The sequence below is a fragment of the Protopterus annectens genome, chromosome 7.part0, assembly GCF_019279795.1.
Source record: "Protopterus annectens isolate FY-2018-M chromosome 7.part0, PAN1.0, whole genome shotgun sequence".
Lineage (NCBI taxonomy): Eukaryota > Metazoa > Chordata > Ceratodontiformes > Protopteridae > Protopterus > Protopterus annectens.
The window spans coordinates 551,202,074-551,224,432 of record NC_056739.1 but is presented as its reverse complement, the minus strand read 5'-3'; the positions used below and the strand labels follow the sequence as shown (position 1 = coordinate 551,224,432).

At 42.3% G+C, this 22,359-nt stretch overlaps 1 protein-coding gene across 1 annotated transcript in view; it reads left to right on the top strand.

The window, feature by feature from the left end:
* LOC122806590 (complement component receptor 1-like protein) overlaps positions 1–22,359 on the top strand; it is a 511,640-nt gene that overhangs the window by 449,100 nt on the left and 40,181 nt on the right. Inside the window, exon 5 of the mRNA XM_044077138.1 lies at positions 18,165–18,347. Coding sequence (XP_043933073.1) covers positions 18,165–18,347 — 183 coding nt within the window. The remainder of the gene's footprint in view (positions 1–18,164; positions 18,348–22,359) is intronic.

The window sequence follows — 22,359 nt, the reverse complement described above, 5'->3', positions numbered from 1 at the left end:
TCCATAAATCCAGTTTAGCCCCTGATGCCCTCCCACCTGCTCCCACTAAACCTGACCGGTATTAGAGTACTGGATTCTAACAAATACTTGTACAGAAATCCTGCTCCAGACCCGGAGATCATTACACAGGGACCAAAAGTAGCTAAGGTTAGTTCTGCAAAGAATCCTGTCCCTTCTGACAAGGAATCCAGAGCTCTGGACAGATGGGGTAAAAAAGTATACACCTCTGCAACCTTAGCTATCAGACCACACTCTGCTGTCAGTTCTATATGTTAAAATATCAACACCACACTTTGGAACTATTAAAACAAAAGATTTCTACCTCTCCTGACTGTGCCAATTCGAAAGAGTTAGCAGATTTCCTGCACTCTACTTGTCAAGTGGCCAAACACTCTTTGCACTGTGGATATGATGCACTAGAAACCTCAAGCAGGGCAGCAGTGTTAGGGTCTGTCATTAGGAGACATGCATGGTTGAAGGAACAACATCTCCCTGATCATGTCAAGTCTAAATTAATTGATGCACCCTTGGATAAGGACCACTTGTTTGGAATAAAAGCAGAAGAGGTGCTTAAAAAGATGGAAGACCAAGCAAAATCTATGCAAACAGTAAAATATTTCTTTCAGGTTCAACCTCCCAGGTTTAGCAGGAATTACCCCTCTAAGCACTGGTCCTTTCCTGCACCTTGTAGACAGGGGCAGGGTAAGCCCCACAGGGACAGACAACACAGGCCTTTATCCCAGGGAAAGCAGAGAACCAAACAGTGGACTACTTCCACCCCAAAGGTAGGGAGTTCTAAGCCATCCTTCTATGGGAAAAACTCTCAATGACTCCCTCTCCCCTGTCTGCCCTCCTTTCACCCACCAAAAGCTAGGAGGAAGGTTCTCCCTCTTTAAAAAAAATTGGCTTTTTGTAACCAAAGACCACTGGGTCTTAAAGATCATTTTTCAGGGATACAAATTCTCTTTCAACGAACTCCCAATTCCAAGAGGGTACCCAGACTTGCCTCCAAATCAGTGAGCAGAGGCATTGAAACCAGTCCAGACTGTCATATCCTAGGGGGCAGTAGAACCTGTTCCCGCAGATCAAACAGGCAAAGGCTTTTATTCCAGACTATTCCTTGTTCACAGAAAAGAGGGCACTTAGTGCCCCATCCTGGATCTATCCATTCTGAGCACCTCCCTGGTGATCCCCAAATTCAGAATACTAACTTTTCAGCAGCTGCTGCCTATACTTAAAAAAATGCCTGGTTAGTGACCCTAGACCTAAAGGATGTCTACCTCCACATTCCCGTAAGGGAATCTTGTAGGAAATTCCTGCGCTTCAGGGCAGGCTGATAACACTTTAATTTCTCTGCACTATCCTATGGCTTAACTACTGCTCCTAGGGTATTCACTAAATGCTTAGCCCCAGCCATAGCATTTTGCAGACAGAAAAATATTCAGATTTACCCTTATCTGGATGACTACCTCATTCAGGCAGAGTGCAAAGAAAAGCTGCTTCAGGACCTCCTCTTTGTCAAAACCCTCCTAACCTCCTTAGGGCTTACCATCAACCAAAAGAAATCAAACCAGACACCCTCCCGGAGGATCATTTTCCTGGTAGCACTGTTGGACACAGTATCCCAAATGGCCTTCCTATCACCAGAAAAGCAGAGCTTCCTGCCACTCTACTTTACCCAGCTGGCTTCCAGAAGTCACCTCACAGTGAGGAAATTCCTGCAAGCTTTGGGGTACATGACATCTTGCATCCTTCTAATTCCTCTGGCCAGGTTTCACATGAGGAAACTTCAGTGGTATCTAAAGAACCTTTGGTGTCAGCATTCTCAGCCTGTAGAGACCTCTCTCCCTCTGATCTCCTGTGTAAGGGCCAAGTTTCTCTGGTGGGCAAGGGCCTGTGCCAGGAACAAGAGTCTCCCCTTCATCCTCCACCATACCAGACAGACCATCACCACCGACATCTCAGACATTGCTTGGGGCACTCACCTAACAGGCAGGTGCACCCAAGGCCTTTGAGGATACCAAGCACTTTCCCTTGCACATCAACCAGAAGGAAAGGATGGTAGTACAACAGGCTCTGATATCCTTCAAATCCTATCTCAGGCCAGGGGTTCTCCTTATCAAAACAGACACCACTATAATGTGATAATCAACAAACAGGGAGGGACCCAATCTTACCCTCTGAGCAGGTTAGCCATGAACCTCTGGCTGACAGCCTCCTCCATGGGATTGCACCCAATAGCCAAATACCTATCAGGGATCAACAACTCCCTGACAGACCACTTAAGCAGAAACTTACTGGACCCCCACAAATGGCAGCTCCACAGAAAAATCTTTTTGTAAGTCACTCAGGAGTGGGGAACTCCAGAGGTAGATCTCTTTGATTTGCACCTCAACCACCAGTTGTAAAAATTCAGTACCAGGGAGTATCACCACCTAGCGTGGAAGGTGGATGTCTTGACCTTCCCCTGGAACTCCCTTTTTGTGTATGCATTCCCTCCTCTGCATCTTATTCCCAAGGTACTGATCAAGATAAGGGAGGAGAGACCAAAATTCATCCTCATTGCTCCAGATTGGCCCAGGCAGCATTGCTACCTTTTACTGTGCAGCTTGACCGCGCAGCCTCCCAGGCAGCTTCCCCTCATCTCAGACCTCTTGACTCAGGTGGGGGGGGGTGTGCTACACCTGGACTTGTAAACCCTCAAACTAACAAGCATGGCTTATACCTTAAAAGCAAACAAGGGGCCCCTGTTAAGCAAACGGATCCTAGACATTATCACAGAGGCCAGAAGGCCCAGCACCAGAAAATCTTACTCAGGAAAATGGAAAAGATTCTGCTTCTGGAACCAGTCCAGAGGGGGGACATTTCCTCACATCCTTCCATCCCTGTTATCCTGGACTATCTAGCTGAGTTAATAAATAGTGGCCTCTCCTTATCTTCTATTAAAATCCATGCCTTAGCCATTTCAACTCATTTCAATACAGATTTGCCCCTGTTCTCACATGCTTTGATTAAACAGTTCCTCAGAGGGACTTCGAGTATCAGACCTCCCAGTAGGTCACCCACGCCAACCTGTGACCTGAATTATGTTTTGGAAAAACTAACCTTACCACCCTTCGAACCTGTTGCTTCAGCAGAACTGAAATACCTCTCCTGGAAGACTGCTTCCCTGCTAGCTATCACCTCAGCCAGAAGGGTTTCAGAACTTCAGACACTGATGACCATTGAGCCCTTCATCATTTTCCAGGCAGACAGGGTCTCCCAGAGGACTAGCCACTCCTTTATGCCCAAGGTGGTATCTAATGTGACTCTCAACCAAGCCATACATCTACCCACCTTCTTCCCTAACCCTCAAAACAAGGGGGAAAGAATTCTGCACTCACTAGACGTGCACAAACAGCTCAGATACTACCTAGACCGTACTAAAGCCTTCAGGAAAACAGACCCAACTGCTGGTCAGCTTTGCCCCAGGGGCAGAGGGGAAGCCCATTTCCAAGCAAACCATCTCCAAATTGATATCACACTGCATCCATTTCTACTACAGATTTCTTGGGAAACCACCACCTAAGTCTATTCACACCCATTCCACTAGGGCAGCCTCCATTTCCACAGCATTCCTCAGAGGAGTTCCCACCGGGGACATCTTGGAAGCTGCAGCCTGGACTTCTGTCTATATATCTTTACTAAGCATTACCACCTTAGTCTTTTCTTGAAGGCTAGGGCAGGGTTTGCCAATGCAGTTCTGCAGGGCATGCTTACTCAGGCTTAGGTCTGTTACTAATCCTACCACTCCTATCCTCAGCTTTGGGAATCCTCCCACAAGTGATGACTGCAGCAGTGGAACATGAAGAACATAGTACAGTTCTGTACACTTACCATAAATGTAGATGTTCAAGTGTATTCACTGTTGCAGTCCTGGTTTCCCTCCTTCCTTCCATCTTATATCCTCTTTTCTGAGGGAGACATAAGCTTCTTTTGGAGGCTTTTTGCCACCAGATTCCCCCTTACCATATTTCCTGGGGCTTCTGACTGGTTAGGGCAAGAAAAACTGATGTAATGGTTTTGGCTGCTTTGCTTTATAGCACTGACTACCTGATGTCAGTCAGCAAGCGACAACAGCCGATGCAGAAAAACAGTGACTTTGGTATTTGGCCGGCCGAGGGCTACCACAACAGGGATAACCAACCCACAGGTGATGACTGTAACAGTGAATATACTTGAATATTTATATTTTATGGTTAGTGTACACAACTGCACTTTCTTGCCCAAGAAAAGGTGGATTTTTATCTGTAAACTTTCCTGAACTTCTGTATTCAGTCTCTAACTGTGGCAAGCAGATATCGCAGGAACTTATGGATGTTCTTCGTCTTTCACTGTTGCAGTCATCACACTTGGGTTATCCTGACAGGGGTAGCCCTCAGTCGGCCCGAATACCAGAGGCTTAGTATTTCTGCGTTGGTTGCTATCGCTCCAGGATGGACTTCAGGTCATCAGTGGTATAAAAACAGGCAGTCAGTGCCATTAAGTCAGTCTTTCTTGCTGAGGAGTCCGAGGCAGAAGCAGTTTGCACGAGTGCCGATCAGCTGCTACCTGTGTTTTCATTCCCGAATTTAAGTTGAAGTCTTCTAAAGCCAAGTACCTAGTTGGGGATCCTTTTTTTCTTTTTTTAACAGATGTCAGAAAAAGTAACAATTGTCTCGCCTGTGGAAACCAAATACCACACAGAGACTTCCATTATTACTGCGTCACCTGTTTAGGTCTAGGCCACAATGTCCCTCGCTGTCTCTTTTGTGCTTTGTTCAACGCCAGAACTATACGTCGTCTGGCCCTTAATTGTAGGTAAATATTTTCGCTCTCAGTCTTTGTAGTTCTGATATGGCTTCGGTAAGCCATCCGACTAACAATCTTCCAAAAAAAATGTAAGGATAAAGACAGACCGCACAGATCCAAAACTCTCGATGATGCTTCCGATGAGCTACTCGTCAGTTCTAAGGTCCTCAGTGAGGGGCTTTTACAGCCCATAATGCCCGCTTCTCTGGATTCGCAGGCCGCTAATGAGACCCGTTCGGAGTCCGGTATGCCGCGAGACTCTTCGAGTAAAGATCCTGTGGATGTGTCTACGTTGGATGGGTCTGGAGCCACTGAGCAGGCACCTGTTTCCGAGGAAGTTCTTCGCACTACTGATACTAGACACAAACCTACGACTTCTTTCGTGTCTTCAGTTCTTCCTAAAACCACCGAGTTTCTAAGGCATAGGGTATGAACTACACCTAAAAAAACGACTCGAGCTCAGGCACCTTGTTCCATGCCTCAGTCTCAAATGGTTAAAGTGGCAGAAGACTTTATTATGCTTATTAGGAGAAGCCAGGCTACCCCTTCTAAAAGAAAGAGACTTGTCCCCAGTAGTGTTATCTGAACAGGAGTCCAATGACTCTGAGGTTTCTGAATATGAAGACGTGCAACCCATCTCTGCTTATGAGGATTCTGATGCAGAGGAATCCATTCCGTCTGCCTCTCCTCCAGAGGATTTTTCATTTGGTGAAACCCTGCATACTTTAAAGGAGCATTTCCAATGGGAATGTCAGGACTATCCTCAGTCAAAAAAGAGACTCGGGGAATTCTTAGATTTACCACAGCACAGACCTTTAGCTATTCCTCCTCTCCTGGAGGTTGTGGATGATGTCTTTATGGAATCCAGTTTGACTCCTGACACCCTTCCTCCTGCTCCCAGGAAACCTGACCGGTACTACAGAGTCCCTGACTCTAACAGATTCCTTTTCAAAAATCCTACTACTAACCCAGAGGTCTTCTCCCAAGGACCAAAAGGAATTAAAGCAACCTCAGCTAAGAATCCCACCCCCTCAGACAGGGATTCCCGAGCATTAGACAGATGGGGTAAAAAAGTATACACCTCTGCAACTCTTGCTATTGGAGCACTAAATTGTCAGTTCCAGATTCTGAAATAGCAGCAGCATACCATGGAACTACTCAAACAAAAAAATATCTTCCTTTCCTGTTTGTGCAGAAATTAAAGAATTAGAAGAGCTTATGCATTCTGCAAGCCAAGTTTCTAAGCACACCTTGCAATGTGGTTTTGATGCCCTAGAAGCATCTTGCAGTGCAGCAGTCACTGGTTCTGTCCTTAGAAGGCATACTTGGCTTAAGGAACAGACCTTGCCAGACCATGTCAAATCAAAATTATTGGACGCACTATTGAACAAAGACAATTTGTTTGGCACCAAGGCAGAAGAAGTCTTAAAAAAGATGTAAGAAAAAGTTAAATCTATGCAGACAGTTAGACTTTTTACAGGTCCAGACTCCGAGCTTCAGTAGGCATTGTTCCTCCAAGCACTGTTCCTTTCCGGTCCCCTCCAGCCCAGACCCCCAGGGGAAGCAGACCCCCAGACAGCAGTCCCAGGGAATGCAGAGATCTAAGCAATGGAGTTCGGCCACTTCAAAAACAAGGAGTGCTAAGCCACCCCCTTATGGTAAGAACTCACAATGACTTTACACCTTCACCCCTTACCCCTGCTCACCTGCTTGTGCCCTAGGAGGAAAACTCTCCTTCCATGCAAACAACTGGGCCTCTATTACCAATGACCGTTGGGTCCTCAACATAGTGTCTCAGGGATACAAATTTTATTTCCACACTCTCCGAACCCCAAAAGGGTTCCCAGATCTTCAACCAAACCAGTAGGCAGAGGCCAAGAAACCAGTCCTTTCCTTGCTCTCCATGAGGGCAATACAGCATGTTCCTGCAGACCATATAGTCCAAGGTTTTTATTCCAGATGCTTCCTGGTACCCAGAAGAGAGGGCACCTGGTGCCCAATCCTCGATCTATCCATTCTAAACACCTTTCTGGTGATACCAAAATTCATAATGCTTACCCTCCAGCAGCTTCTTCCTATGCTATCCAAGGATGCTTGGCTAGCCACCCTAGACCTAAAAGAGGCCTACCTGCACATCCCAATCAGGGAATTTTGCAGGAAATGTCTACGTTTCAGGGCAGGATCTATGCACGTTCAGTTTTCTGCACTTCTCTTTCGCTTATCCACTGCTCCCAGAGTTTTCACAAAATACCTGGCTCCAGCCACTGCTTTTTGCAGACAAAGAAATATTCAAATGTACCCCTACTTGGACGATTGCCTGATTTCAGGCAGATATTCAGGAAAAGCTGTTATAGCACCTGACCTTTTTAAAGGGACCTACTGACCTCCCTGGGGTATACTGTCAATGAAAAGAAATCAAAACTAGTACCCACACAAAAAATGTATTCCTGGGAGCAAGCCTGGACACAGCATCCCAGATGGCATTCCTTACTCCAGAAAAACAAACCTACCTGTTAGGCTATTTCTCTTAACTAGCCAGAACCCAGTTATCCACAAGGAAAATCCTGCAAGCTCTAGGGTTCATGGCCTCCTGCATTCTACTCATTCCATATGCCAGACTGCATATGAGGAAACTACAGTGGTACCTAAAAAGCCTTTGGTGTCAACAATCTCAAGACTTAGAAGCTATCATACCTATGACACCCTGTCTAAGGAAATATTTTCTTTGGTGGGCAGCAGCATGCAACCACAACAAGGGAATTCCTTTCTCACAACCCCCATGCCGCCCAGACCCTCACCCCAGACTCATCAGACTATGCCTGGTGTGCACAGCTGGATGGCAGGTGCATTCAGGGCCATTGGAGCTCAAATCAAATACATCTGCACATCAGTCAAAAAGAGATGTTAGCTGTTCAGCATGCCCTGACAGCTTTCAGACCCCTTCTTTCCCCGGGGCCTCTAGTGATCAAAACAGACAAAACCACAGTGATGTGGTATATCAACAAGCAGGGAGGGACTCACTCTTATCCTCTCTGCAGGCTTGCCATGACCCTTTGGCACATGGCCTCAGCCATGCAAATACACACTGTGGCAGACAACTTGAGCATGTGCCTACTAGACCCACACGAGTGGCAGCTAGACCACAGAACCTTCAACCTTGTAACCTAGAAATGGGGCACCCCAAAGGTGGACCTCTTTGTCTCCCACTCCAATCAGCTCGGCAAATTCTGCACCAGGGAACCTCACAGCAAGGCCTGGAAAGTGGATGCTCTATCCTTCCAATGGGTAAACCTCTCTATCTATGCATTTCCCCCTCCACTACTCATTGCTGCTCAAAATAAGGGAGGAAAAACCAAGGGCAATCTTGATTGCCCCAGACTGGCCATGCCAGCACTGGTACCCACTGCTGCGCAGCCTGTCACCCCTGCCACCATGGCACCTATCTCAAATCCCAACACTCCTGACCCAGAAGAATGGAGAATTTATGCATCCACAATTACAGACCCTGAACCTAGCAGCCTAGCTTATCCCCTGAGATCTCCTCAAGCTGCCAGCCTAATCAAACAAGTCCTGGATGTTATGTGTGAGGCCAGATGCCCCAGCACGAGAAAATCCTATGCTGACAAGTGGAAAAGGTTTTGCACCTGGATTCAGGCTAAGGGAGCCAAAACAGCACAGCCCTCCCTTCCTCTCGTCCTGGATTACCTAGCAGACCTACTTGACAGGGGTCTATCCTTCTCTTCTATTAAAATTCATGCCTCTGCCATCTCTGCTCATTACAGCACAGAGCCACCTCTCTTCTAACACCCTCTCATCAAACGGTCCCTAAGAGGGGCTAACAATTTAAGGCCACCCAGAAGAGCTCCTAACCCAACAGGCACTCATGACTGTAGAGCCCTTCATCATTTTCCATGCTGACAGGGTCTCCCTCAGGACTAAGCCATCCATGCCTAAAGTGGTGCCCAGTGTGGCTCTCGACCAATCCATTCATTTGCCCATCTTTTTCCCTAACCCACAAAACAAGAGGGAAAGGATTCTGAACTCTCTAGATGTGCACAGACCGCTCAGATTCTATCTGGATAGGACCCAATCATTTAGAAAATCTAACCAATTGCTAGTCAGCTTTGTAGCAGGGGCAGGTGGCAAGGCCATATCCAAAAAAGTCTCCAAATGGATATCACACTGCATCCATTTTTGCTACAAACAGCATGGAAAACTGCCTCCTAAGGTGATCAGGAAGCATTCCACCAGGGCAGCCTCCACCTCTGCATTTTTCCCAGAGGGGTCCCCACCAGAGACATCCTGGAGGCTGCAACATGGACTTCTGTTCTTACCTTCACCACGCATTACCACCTGCCTATCTTCTCCAAATCCAGGGCAGGCTTTGCCACTGCAGTCTTGCAGGGCATCCTAGTTCGAGTGTATTCACTGTTGCAGTCCTGGTTTCCCACCCTCCATCCCCCTTGTCTCTCTCTTCCTCTCTTCTTACAGAGATCTTTTGGTATTTACTTTCTACTGGTGGTGTTCCACCATAACCTAGTTCCCTATTTGGGGGCTTCTGACTGTTGGGGCAAGAAAAATGAGTGTAATGGCGTCAGCTGCCTGTTTTTATACCACTGACGACATGACGTCAGTCCTGGAGTGACGGTAACCAATGCAGAAATACTAAGCCTCTGGTATTCAGGCCAACTGAGGGCTACCCCTGGCAGGATAACCTAAGTGTGATGACTGCAACAGTGAATACACTCGAACATCTACATTTATGGTAAGTACTGTACTTAAATAACTTCATGGTTCCTCTAGCCAGGTTACGCATAAGAAAAAAATTGTATGGCTCTGAAAATCCCAATCCCATTTTTGGGCTTTGTCAATAAGGAACTCACTTGTGGACACCAGATGGCTTGGAATCCTGGTCTACCCTGTTATCCCTCTGTCCCAAGTTCATCTTTATCTAAAGATGGCCTCCTATTTTACTTGGGGAGCAGTTTTTGTGGGGGGAAAAGTTCATAGGTGTTGACTAGGCTAACGACCAGAATGGCCTTTTTAAGCTTAGCAGTGCATCCCAAATGGGTCTATATTAAATCATCGAATGCTTAGAAAAGTGAATGATGACTTATTGACCCCATGTAAGGGAAAGCTTACAAACTTGAATGGTTAGAACAGCGATTTTTTTTCCAAGGGAAAAAAATAAATCGCTGTTCCAAAAAAAAAAAAAAAAAAATACACTTAAACCATAAAGTGGGGGGCTTCTACCCCCCACCCCCCGACGTGGGGGGCTATGCCCCACATACCCCCTACTTAAATTTACCAACTCTGAGATCGCACTACAGTGGCGAAAATGGCAAAGTAACGGATGCGGCCAAGCGATTTCTTTCCCAGGGAAAGAATTTGCTTATATGTTGCTTCGTCATTTTGCCTTTTCGTCTTCAAGTTCGACCAAATCGCATTCGAAAGAATGCGTCTTTGGTGATCTAATAGGAGCCCTCCCAAATCTCTGACTAATTATGATGCCCTTGTAAGCATGGGCCTGGGAGATGACCCATTTACAGGTTACCTGTTTGCATCAGAGGCATAGGTGCCAAATCAGGGATAGATTTCTGTTTCCCATCCAATTGTCCACGTTGTACATGAATTGTATTAGGAAAGAACTGTGGAACTCTTCAAATTTCAGAGAGATGTTGGCTATGATCCATGACAGAATGTCATCATTTATAGTTGTTCATAATCCGCAGATGATTAGACATTACAGTGATCTTACATAAAAGGGGAGAAACACATCACTTGTTACTTTCTGTGCAGGCTAGCCATGATGTCTTGGCAGCTCTTAAGCATGGTTTAACCTTCCAAGCATCCTACATTCTGTCAGAGCAAAATATAGTGGCAGATGAGCTGACCATGATCAGGACAGACCTTCACAAATGGAAAATGAACAAATCTGTCTTCCCGAAGTCCAACCAGTTGTGTGGGGGCACCTTAACTATTTTCTCATACTTTCAAGACAGACAACTAAACAAATTCAGTGCCAGGACTTCTTGCAGGCAAGCGTGGAAAATGGATGTATTCTCATTTCCAAGGACTTTACAGAAGTCATTTTGGTGACTCCCTTTTGGGTCAAGCAGCATTGGTTCTTACTTAAGGAATTGGACAAGGGCAATTACCACAAGCTTCCTCACAGATTGTACCTACTTGCACAGTGTCAAACAACTGCCTGGATTACTCCATGCTGATACTTTTGGACATCTCATTCATGAGGATTGCAGCAAGTACTAAAGGAGAGAAGAAAGCCAGCTACTAGAAAAATCTTATATTGGCAAGTGGAGAAGATATTTTAGTTGGTGCTTAGCCTATAACCTGGACCTAGCATAAATTATGTACCCCTAGTTCTTAAATAGTTGAGAGAGTTGCTATCCTCTGGCCTTTCTAATTTCTACATCATGGTTAATCTAGCAGCCATTTCAGCATGCCTACCCATGGATCCTCCCTTTTAATTTTTGTTGCTGATAAAACAGCTTCTGAAGTGGTATTTACATCTGACACAACCTAGAAAACAGGTGGCTAATCTTTGAGATCTTAACATTGTGCTGAAATGGCTAACTGTGTCTTCCTTTTAACTGAGTCATCAGATTGTTTGAGGTTCGTCACATGGAAGACAGTAGCACTTATTGTTCTGACCTCTGCAAGAAGAGCATCTGAGTTGCAAGCTCTCATGGTGGGGGAACTCTGTATGGCCTTCCACCAAGATAGGGTCACATTAAGAACGAATCCATCATTTATGTCCAGTGTTTCAGAGTTTAGTTTGACTCGAGCCATCAATCTCCCAATGTTATCTGCAGATCCTCAGAACAAGAGAGGGAGAATTCTATCTACTCTGGACATGGATAGGCAGCTCTGGTGCTATCTTGACAGAACCAAGTCCTTCAGAAAAGCAGATCATTTTTTTTTTTTTTTTTATGAAGCGTGAAAGGACAACTCATTTCAAAATAGATTATTTTGATATTGTTGTCTTCCACTATTGTATTCTTCCCACCATGGCAAATCTGTTCTTGGGAGTATGAAGGCACATTCTTTTACAGTTGTTTCTGCAGTGGTGCATTGGAAAGGTGTGGACTCAAATCATTGAATCTATCATGGTTCTTCATCCTTAGTTTTACAAAACATTGCCAAGTGGATTCTTTTTCCAGGTCCAGAACTGACTTTGCTAGGACATGGATCCTCATTTTTCCTACTCCCACTCAGTTGGCTTTTGTAATCAGCCATTATAACTAAAGGCTACTTCAGCGCTGAGAATATACAGTTGTGTAAGTTGCACATGGGTTAAAAGTAGATGTTTGAATTCCTCCCTGCAGTGGTAGTTGCACCCACCCTACACCCCCTACTTCTGTATATAGTTAGTTGTTGACATAGGAAGGTACTGCTTGCTGTTAATATCTTTTAGAGGTTTAGGATGAGTAAGCTCTTTCTAATGGGGGGAAAATGCCCTAAAACAGGGGTGTCCAACCTTTTGGCTTGCTGGGGCCGCATTGAGTGAACAGAAATGGTCTTGGGGCCGCATATAAAATATATCATATAGTTATCTCTTATGTTGCTCCGGAAGACCACAGTCGACCTCCTGGCTGTACTGTAGGTGCATTTGAACAATGAATAAATGTAATAAATGCCTAATATTTGCCTTAAAATTTTAATTCTCATTCTAATTCTCTAATTTAACAGTTAACTCTAACATCTTAGTTAATATCTATATCTATATCTATATATATCTATATATATCTATATATATATATATATATATATATATATATATATATATATATATACATATATATATACATATATATACATATATATATATATATATATATATATATATATATATATATGTTTTTTTTGTTTTTTTTGTTTTTTTTTTTTACAAATAGATATTCACTACACCACTAGCATTTCTCACTGGGAAAACCATTCCAGCACTCCAACTACATAAAATGTCAACATCAGCAGTCCTACAATACTATAATCCACAAAAATAACCCAACAAATTTGCAATAAAGCAAAGAATTCACATTACTGACTTAATAAAACAATTCTGAATAAGCTACAAGAGGGTCTCACCCAAACAAATAATTGGTGCCAGAAATATGGCCTCAAGCTAAATGCCAAAAAATGCATCATCTTCCCCTTTGAGGAGAGTGATGTCCCCACAAATGATCACATTAATAACAATGTTGTAAGCACGCAATAAGTCGTATGATACTTGGGCACCCAGGTTGATAGAAACCTGACTTTTGACCACCATGTTGTCTCTGTTGTAAGGAAAGCTTTTTACATGGCCCACTTCATTAGTAAGGGTATCTCATCCAGGGACAAGGCGGTCATAATATCCCTGTATCCTTCCTTTACAAGAGCCATTATTGAGTGCAATGCCCCTTTTGGCATGTGCCTCAGCAAAACACCCTGCCAAAAGAAAGACTACAACCATTTCTGACAAAAAAGGTCAAAGGACTAAGTTCACTTAGTTATCCAAACAGTATAAAAAGCTTCTTGCTTTCCTCCGTCTCTCACTGGCCCCTATAAATTTCATCATTGGTTTGCTTTCCAGGCTAAGAAAGATCCTACCTTAAGAGACTTCCTCTACCTCAGAAATACTGGTTATACTTTAAACGCTCACTACAAAGACCACAGCTTTCACTGCAACATAAACAAGCCACTTTTTATGGACAGGTTGTTGACGCAAAAACCTTCAACTTCTGTAAAAAGCTCCTCTCATTATCAAACAATGTAGTTCAGCAACACGATGGCTGGATGGATAGCCATACATGTAGTCCTTGGGTAAGTAGCACAGCCTTCATCAAACCAGATGGAAAATCCACATACTAACCTTTCCCAGCTGGATGGCTAAGATCTAATATTGGTTACTCAAATCTAGTTGCCCAAGAAGAGGGGCATGCTTAACTAAGAATTCCATTTGCAAAATTATATTCAGCTATGTACAAACAGCTTTCTCCTAAAAACTTAACTCATTGATATTTGCCTTGCTGTAATTCTAACTGTAAAAAAAAATGTTTAAGTTTATTCTGTACCTCAGTGATTCTCACTGTTACGAAATGTAATCGCTGCCATATTGTATGAGTACTACAGCCATAATTTGCTGTCTCTCTCTCTCTCATGTATTGTATTATGTTGTTTTGTGTTATTTTTGGAGCTTTTCTCCCCGGGCCTCCGCTGAAAATGGACCTGTGCCCAGTCAGACTTTCCCGGTAAACAAATGTAAAATAAAATAAAATAAATAAAAATAAACTTCCTTCCAATCTAAAGCCATTTGACAGACATTTTAATTTGTGCAGAAGTTACTCACAGACTGACAGTTTACTGAGCTGTAATGCTGACCTTCGCTTTTGAAAAAAACTAATTCCCAGACTTTGTCAATAGTTCCAAGTGTAGAGAGGATTATTTATTTATTATATATTTATTTATTTTTGGAAAACATCTTTAAAACTGTTAAATTGATTACATACCCAGAAACACAGAAAAGTTATTGTGATTATGTAAACCACAGACTGCTGCAAGAAATCAAAGTCACAGTAGCACTCTGTGATGAATCATACCTGTCAATTCCAAAAGAAGTAAAGTAGCTTAATAAGAAGGTTATTTGCAAGGTTACATGGCAGTTTATATTAGAAATAAGCAGAGATATTAAAAAGGATCTGTTTTTCATAATTATGCCGAAAAGTCTTCCAAGGTAAATACAACTTCTGATTTAGTATGGAACCATACCTCTCAACCTTAGAGCAAGAAATCTGGACAAAGCGAAAAATAAAAGTGGGACACAGGCCCAAAAATAGTTATGCATCACAGACACCATTGAAACAACTGTAGCTGCAAACATTATACATCACTTATAATCTTTCTATCCCATTATTGTCTGTTAAACATTATATGGCTCATTCAGTCCTGCCTTCTTTTGCATCAAAGAAAACCATGCTTTGAAATGACAAATGCATTAAAAATAATAAATAAAACACATTGCATCAACATCCTGCAACTTCCTACCTGCAAGCAACCACAGAGCTTTCACTGAAACTAGGGCTGCTTGTTTCCCCAGAATGACAGCTTTCCCTAATTGTCTAATGGTATACAATCTACCAGTATCTGGATTACCTGAAATAAATTAAATTATGGCCTGTAAATTGAAAGTACACTTTGTTTAATTAAACTAAACCCACTTACTATATTTTTTCAGTAACATCCCAATATCCATTTCCAGGTCATTTTACAAGACATTGGCAGTGGTAGACTTGGCATTCTTAAGAACCCCACAGGCCCACGCTAATACATTGTCCATTAAATGTAAATATCCATCCACTGTAAATGGCAAGAAGCTATGTCTTAAAAAATCTACTTTGGCATGCTTACCCAAGTATTAGGTTTTGAAACAAAGAAACATTCTCCACAGTCCGCAAGTCTCTGTCTTTAATAATCATCTACTGTTGCAGCACTCCCAATACATAAGCACACACATACACACTAAAATCCCCAACATTTAAAAAATGACATTTTGCCCACTTGATTTGCCAGTATTGATGATCCGCCAAAGCTATGCTTACTGTTGTCCAATCTACCACTGCTTAGAACCCACCAATGAAAAAACAGTACTAGGTGCTTTTTTGTTTGTCTGAAAAAACAATACAACTTTATATGCAATAGTCCCACATAGTCAGTCCACTACTGACCCATTAACCCTAGGCTGCTGTCTCATTCTTACTCCCTGGAACTGCATTACCTTGGATGACTACTTTTATTTCCTAAGCAAAAGACACAAATTGAAAGATGAGGCAAAAATCCAGACATTCTTTGAAAATCCATACAGTTAAGAGGTATGAGTTCATGTTCAATACAACACTCTCCCTGTCGGGAAAGACACAATTTAATGAAAGTGTACTCTTAATGTATGATATATTTGAGAGCTAACTTGTTTGTGTTCAGTAGGTAGACTGATCATTGTTAGTCTCTTTGTGCATGCGTCTCTCTCTGTCATGCACACATATACACACATACACACACACACTCTTCTTCTACTTTCACGCACACAATTCTGCTTTCATGTATGCACTCACTCACTCCGTACTTACTTATTAACACAGGTAATTGCTGTCCCTTTCAAAGGCAACAGTGGCAAATCCATACAGGAGTCCCTCTTCAGCGAGAACACACACACTGATTGTTCGGCGCAAAATAATGGAGTAAACATACTGACCCTTTTTTGACTCAAAAACAAAACTAGAAGGGTGCTTTGTCGCATGCGCACACTGACATTAGTGTTATAGGTCATGGGAGCGAAAAACACAAAACAAAAAAAAGTGTTTTGGAGCATGCGTACATCCATGTTGCAGTTAGAGGTTGAGGGCCGCATGGAAGAGCTCTGAGGGCCGGGCCCGCGGGCCGCAGGTTGGGCACACCTACCCTAAAATTACAAACCGTGACTACTGATTTCCTCTAAGGGACTAGCCAGTCAGCAGTCAAGAGTGTGGAAGTGTGGGATGCAGCTAGAGCTTTTGTGAAACTGGGTGGGTGTTGTATCCTGGGTAGGAACCCATATAGCCGAAGGCTGCTTTTGCAGCATTGAGAAAATCTGAACATCTGTTGTAGTGCAACTTGTATGACTGTGTTTTCACCTACCTGCCTGTCTGCATTATAGGAGGAAATTGGAAATACTGATAAAATCCCACACTAACAGGGGAGGACATGCAAACTCTGCATAGAAGGCACCCCATCCAAACCTAAAGTGAACAGTCAAGCACCAACAGCATAGCTCTCATCACTGGTTGGATAGAGTAGATAATAGCTTTTTCTAAGCTTTGCTCTAATACAAGTGTTTTTAGAGAAAAGTTGAATGGGGTAGCACTACTTTTACACCGTGCCTTGCTCTTTCGTACCAGATGTACTTCCTGTTGCTGGCAGATGAAGCACTGTTAAAAGGTAAGGGGCCATACTTGTATCTGGAAGTAAAAACCTCTTTGTAGTTCTGTATTCTTTCCAGGTGATTTCACTTTCCGGCAGCAGTTGGATTTATGGTCTGAGACTAGCATGGAAATTTAACTCTTCTTTGCAGCTGGTGTTACAAGAGGTCATATGTAACATGGTCTCCAGCCTGTGCCCAAACTAACATGTAGCATATTGACATTGTTATATAGTTAAGTATCCCCCCACTCAGTTCTATGAGATTTAAGTTATGCTTGCTGCTGTTTGAGTTGTGCAGCAGTAAAGTGTATTTCATTAGTAAATTACTAGTTTTACAGATACTTCTAATTTGCTTTCTTTTATGTACCACATAAGTAAAAGTAAGCATTTCTCAGATTTTGTGTGGATATGAAATTTAAACTTGTATACAAAATTTAGTTACCTGTTTGAGTTTTCAGGTTTAGACATTGTGAAGTGTACAATGATTAGAGTGTATTGTTACTCCATTCTCGTTTTAATTTGGTGCTTTTTATGTATGTGTATGTTTCGTATGTTAAAAGGGCAGCTTAAGACTCTGTTTCAGCAACTTTCTAGGGAGAAAAGCTGTACATACAGTTGTATGTAACTTGTGAACAAGAAAGTGATAGGTGTGTAGATCAGAGATGCAGTTGTCTTTTCATATAGATTGATATAGCCGTATATATACAGTAATTTTATATGCAACTATATACGTGTGTGTTTGTGGGGGGGCACAATAGGTACTGTTTTTGCCTCATAGCAAGTGGTTCTCTTGTTTGATTCTCTTCTGGGGTGCCTTCTGTGTACCTTCTGTGTACAGTCTGCATGTACTCCAGGTGTTCTTGTGGGCTTTATCTGGGTGCTCCCATTTCCCCACTTCCCAAAACGGGCAGTAGGTGGTTTGGACACTCGACATTGGGTATGTGGATGACTGTGCATGTATGGTATGGAAGATCAACCACTGCAGCATTAGCCACCTGCTGGTGTTAACATTGGGTCTAGAAGATTTTCACTGTTGAAGTGGGTTTCGCAACCTCATCTGCAAAAATAGGGTAAAAGGGACATTGTACATGCAAGCATTCCCGCGTGCACACATGCATAAAAACACATTGGTGTCTGTAAGTAGATTGTGTATGTATCTATACATCTATAAAGGTATGAGAATCTTGAATATCTTAAATGAAAAACAGTTACTAAACTATACTGTGTTTACATCTGATGCAGTTGAACGTATTTATTGGTAGGAATGCTGTTTAGTATGTGTGGTAGAGTTAGAAAATATTAAGCATATATCCTGTAACATGCTCTTGTGCCACAGAATTAAGTACAAACATTTCAGAGCGATTATCATTTTTCTCTTTCAGCTGTAAAGTGCGACACCCCCCCAGAAGTAGTAGATGGGACTTTTGAATTGGGCTCATCTTCTCAAGATATACCAGTTGGAACTGTTGCCACCTACAAATGTAAAACGTTTCAGCTTATTGGCAATCAGATTATTCACTGTACTAACTCAGGAAAATGGAGCGATTCCCCTCCTGTCTGCAAAGGTACCTTTCTGTTTCTATGCTTGTGTAGTATATTCCAAAGCTGTACTGGAAACATTCCTTCCCCTGTGTTATGTTGTATGGCAGTTGCTTTTTCCATTTTCTTCCAATGAGTAGTTGGGCTTAGTAGCTTACATGGGTTAGCAGGAGGATGTGAACCTACATCTTAACTCATGCTAGTTTTTTGTGGGTAGAAAAGGAGTGTGTGTTTAAGGTGTTACTGCTCAATCCCAGGAGCCCGAATTAAAAGCTACACTTCCTCTAATCCCTCCTCGCACTTTACTGTAGAGATTTATACAGTTACTTAAATATGGTTTAAAGTGGCAGAGAGTACCCTGGTAGAGCAAGGTTTAAGTGCCTTCCACAATTCAGAGCAGTAGCTGCACTGACGAGGGCTAATGGTGGAGATTTCTCAATATACATCAGTAACAAGTTTACCTCTAGGATGGTCAAACAGGATGATGTGATGGAGCTCTGCTGCAGATAACCATAGACAAAGTCTAGTACCATAACCTAGCCAGCTATGGGTCACCCTCCATCTCCGAAGAAGCTCACAATGCATACTTGGACTTACTTGGAGACACCTGGCATCCAATCTAACACCCTAATCAAGGGAGACTTAATTACCACCATGTAGACTGGCAATCCTAGATGGCTTCAAATGTACAGCCATAGAGATTCCTAGACTTCGGAAATGCAAACACCCTTGACCAAATAGGGAGCACGCCCACTAGAGGCCCCAACATACTGGACCTCGTGCTCACAAATGGGGGAAAATACTGCACCCCCCAGTGTCTCATCCTCCCAGATAAGGCCCGACTGTAAAGCTGTCATCCTTCAAAATCTGTTCCATAATCCCATTAAAACCAGTAATACTTGTGAAGTATTCCAAGGCAAATTACTTGTAAGTGATGGTTTGTCAAACTTCAGTGCCACTTCAGAACTCAAGAACTCAGCAGCCTAAGCTGAATTGCTCCGAAGCTGTGAACACCCATGTCAGTGACTGCAAAGAGGCTGCTCTGCCTTCCCAAAGTAAGCCTAGGACTAGCCCCCGAAATAAACCACCCCGGTGACATCCCAACTTAAACAGGATATACAGCAAAAGGAAAAAAATATGGTAAAAATCAGGAAGAGTAATTCCCACAAAACTGATAACTAAAAGTAAATAGACAACTAAGACGGCTAATTAGGTGAAGCTCACTTTGAGGTTAAGATAGCCTCCCAAGAGAAGAATAAGACCTTCTCCAGCTATGACAGAAACCTTAACGGCAGCACACAGCAGTGTGCTGAACAGATGGGCAATGTTGCCACATTAACCAAACATTGTGATATAGCAAATCTGTTGGCAGACAAATTCAGTTCCAACTTTATCCACAACCATCCACCTTTCAGAAATACCCTCAAACATAATCCCTCCAACTTCAGTGAGTGCATTCAGTATATGTTTCCTAGTTAAAGTCAGGAACACAGCCTCGATGGGCCCCAGTAACATCCCAGAATACCTCTGGAGAAGTGTAAAATAAACGTTGTTGGGACCTTTGGGTCATTATTTAACTACAGTCTTAAAACAGGATTTGTGCCCTGTGAATAGAGGACTGCGATGGTCATCCCCCTTCATAAGGGAGGATCTTCAATAGATCCTGGGAACTACAGAGCCCATTAGTCTGACTAGTCTTATTTACAAAGCCATGGAAAATATCAACAGAGACATGCATACCTCTCAACGTAGAAACCTCAAAAATATGGACAAATGCCCATGAAAAATAGGTACAAATCTGTATGCTGATGAACATAAAATTTGCACACATAATTATTTAGCCCCACCTTCAACAGAATTGTGGGATACCAACTGGTATGTGTTGTTACACGTAACTATGGCACAACAATATCATGTTAAACTCATGATGTAACATATAAGGCCCCTAGGGAACAATTATAATAATGCGACTGTCATCACTAGTTGGTACACAATGACTAATTCATTCCTTAAATTAAAATGTTTATAGTCCATGAAATGCCACAATTACTCTCTGAAACTTGGAAAAAAGACAGGCTTACTAGTTACCTTTCTAACATCAGAAAGGTGCTTAAAAAGCATGCAAGAACCTCTAAACACTGTTAAACTCTAGTCTTATGACAGAGTAAGTGTAGCCAGTGCTAGCCACCCAAGAACAGCTCTTAAAGCTCTTTGGTCCTCAGAGAAACACTGCATCTGCCCATTGTCTTTGTGGCAGTACAAAGTGTTTTGTAACTTTCAAAGCTGTAAAACACTTTGTACTCGTATGCTTTTTCTGTAACGTTTAGTACACTGAGCAGATGAAGGGCTCTGTGATCATAACTCCATTATGTGCTCTGTACATGGATGCTATGGTTCATCTGTCAAGCTTTGCTTCATTCTGATCTTGAGGTCAGCTTCCTGATATATGTCGCAAACACCTGACAGCTTTGTTATGATAAGAGAAATCTATCATGAACCTTTAAGTTATTCTTGTCATTTCTGTATGTTCATCTAAATACGTTTAAACGTTTATCTTGTAAATTTATAAATATGTCTTACTCTGACTGGGAAAATCCGCTTATACTTGGCAAAACTATTTTTAATTGCATTATTGCACAGCACTGTTAGAAATATAGCTCTCTTTGAAATTAATTAAACACAACATGACTGACTCCATATCATCACAATTGTTTTGATTGCTCATGGTTGAGAGCAAAATTGCCACTTCTAAAATAGTGTACTGCGTATGGGTAATAAACCTAATTCTAATCCTGACTTTAACACTAACACTAACCCTAACCTTGAACATAACTCTAAACCTAACCCTAACTCTACATTTTACCTTAACTTAAACTGTAACCCTAACACTGACCCTAACCCAGAGACTAACTTGAGTATCTGTCAGAAATCTGAGGACAGTAGCTGGTACTTTTAGAATAGCAAAAATTAAAGTGAGAATTTAGGAGAATAAATATATTAATTCAGAGATGGTAGCATCTTGGAGAGTGTGCCATCAACTCCAAGGTACACTGGTCTCATATTTAGTACAGATATATCAGGGATGTGGGTTTTGCAACTCCAAATATTGGGGGTATTGGGGGGGGGTGTAGTTCTCCGACAAAAGCATTGTCTAAGTATCATAGTGATCTATAAATTCTATTTTTGTGAGAATTGCCCTTTAATTTTCCAAGTGTTGGGACTCGTACTATTGAATCTCACATTCTGATGTTGTTGTGTCCTTCGTCTTTTCCCAGTTAGGGGTCTCCACAGCAGAACTCCGGTCTGCTAATGATTGGCAGATAGATTTTTACGTGCCGAGTTGCCAGCCCTGATGCACAACCTTCAACGAAGGTACGCCCATTCATGCATGTCTCCACGCAGACGACGCTCTAGCTGAGAATCAAACCGGACAGCATCTTATTGTGAGCTGCAAATCTCACATTCCGATAAGGGCTCTAAATTTAAATAAAAATCTAAAACTTGTCATAGCCAAAGTCAGAATCACAATCCTTCCATAGAACTAAACCTGGCCTGAAATCTTACATTTATTGAGTTATACAAGTGTTACATTAATCACACTGTACTGTGTAGCATCTCTTGCAATGTAACATTAGCATAAATCAAATATTCACTCAAAGTAATGTTCACACAAATAAAACTCAAGCAGACGGATTTTGATGGATTACACACAACTGAACTGTTCGGAAACAACAACTTAATTCCTAGGAAATATTTAAGGTACTGACTCTTTAGGACCTTTTTAAGGCTTGCAGCATTAGTATATCTTTTGTCTGTAGCCCAATTCATAAATATCCTCAGTTTTTATTGCTTGTTTCTAGGCTTTGTCACAAAATCTTTGTCGAGAAATAACAGAGTTCTGTTAAAAAGTAAATAAAATTAGTATGGAACTAAATAGGAGTTCTAAAAGTGCATATGAGAACTCATTAGTATGAAAAGAAATGTTACACAATAGCTGGAAATAAATTCAGGAAAATTGGCATGAGTGCAACAGCTGCA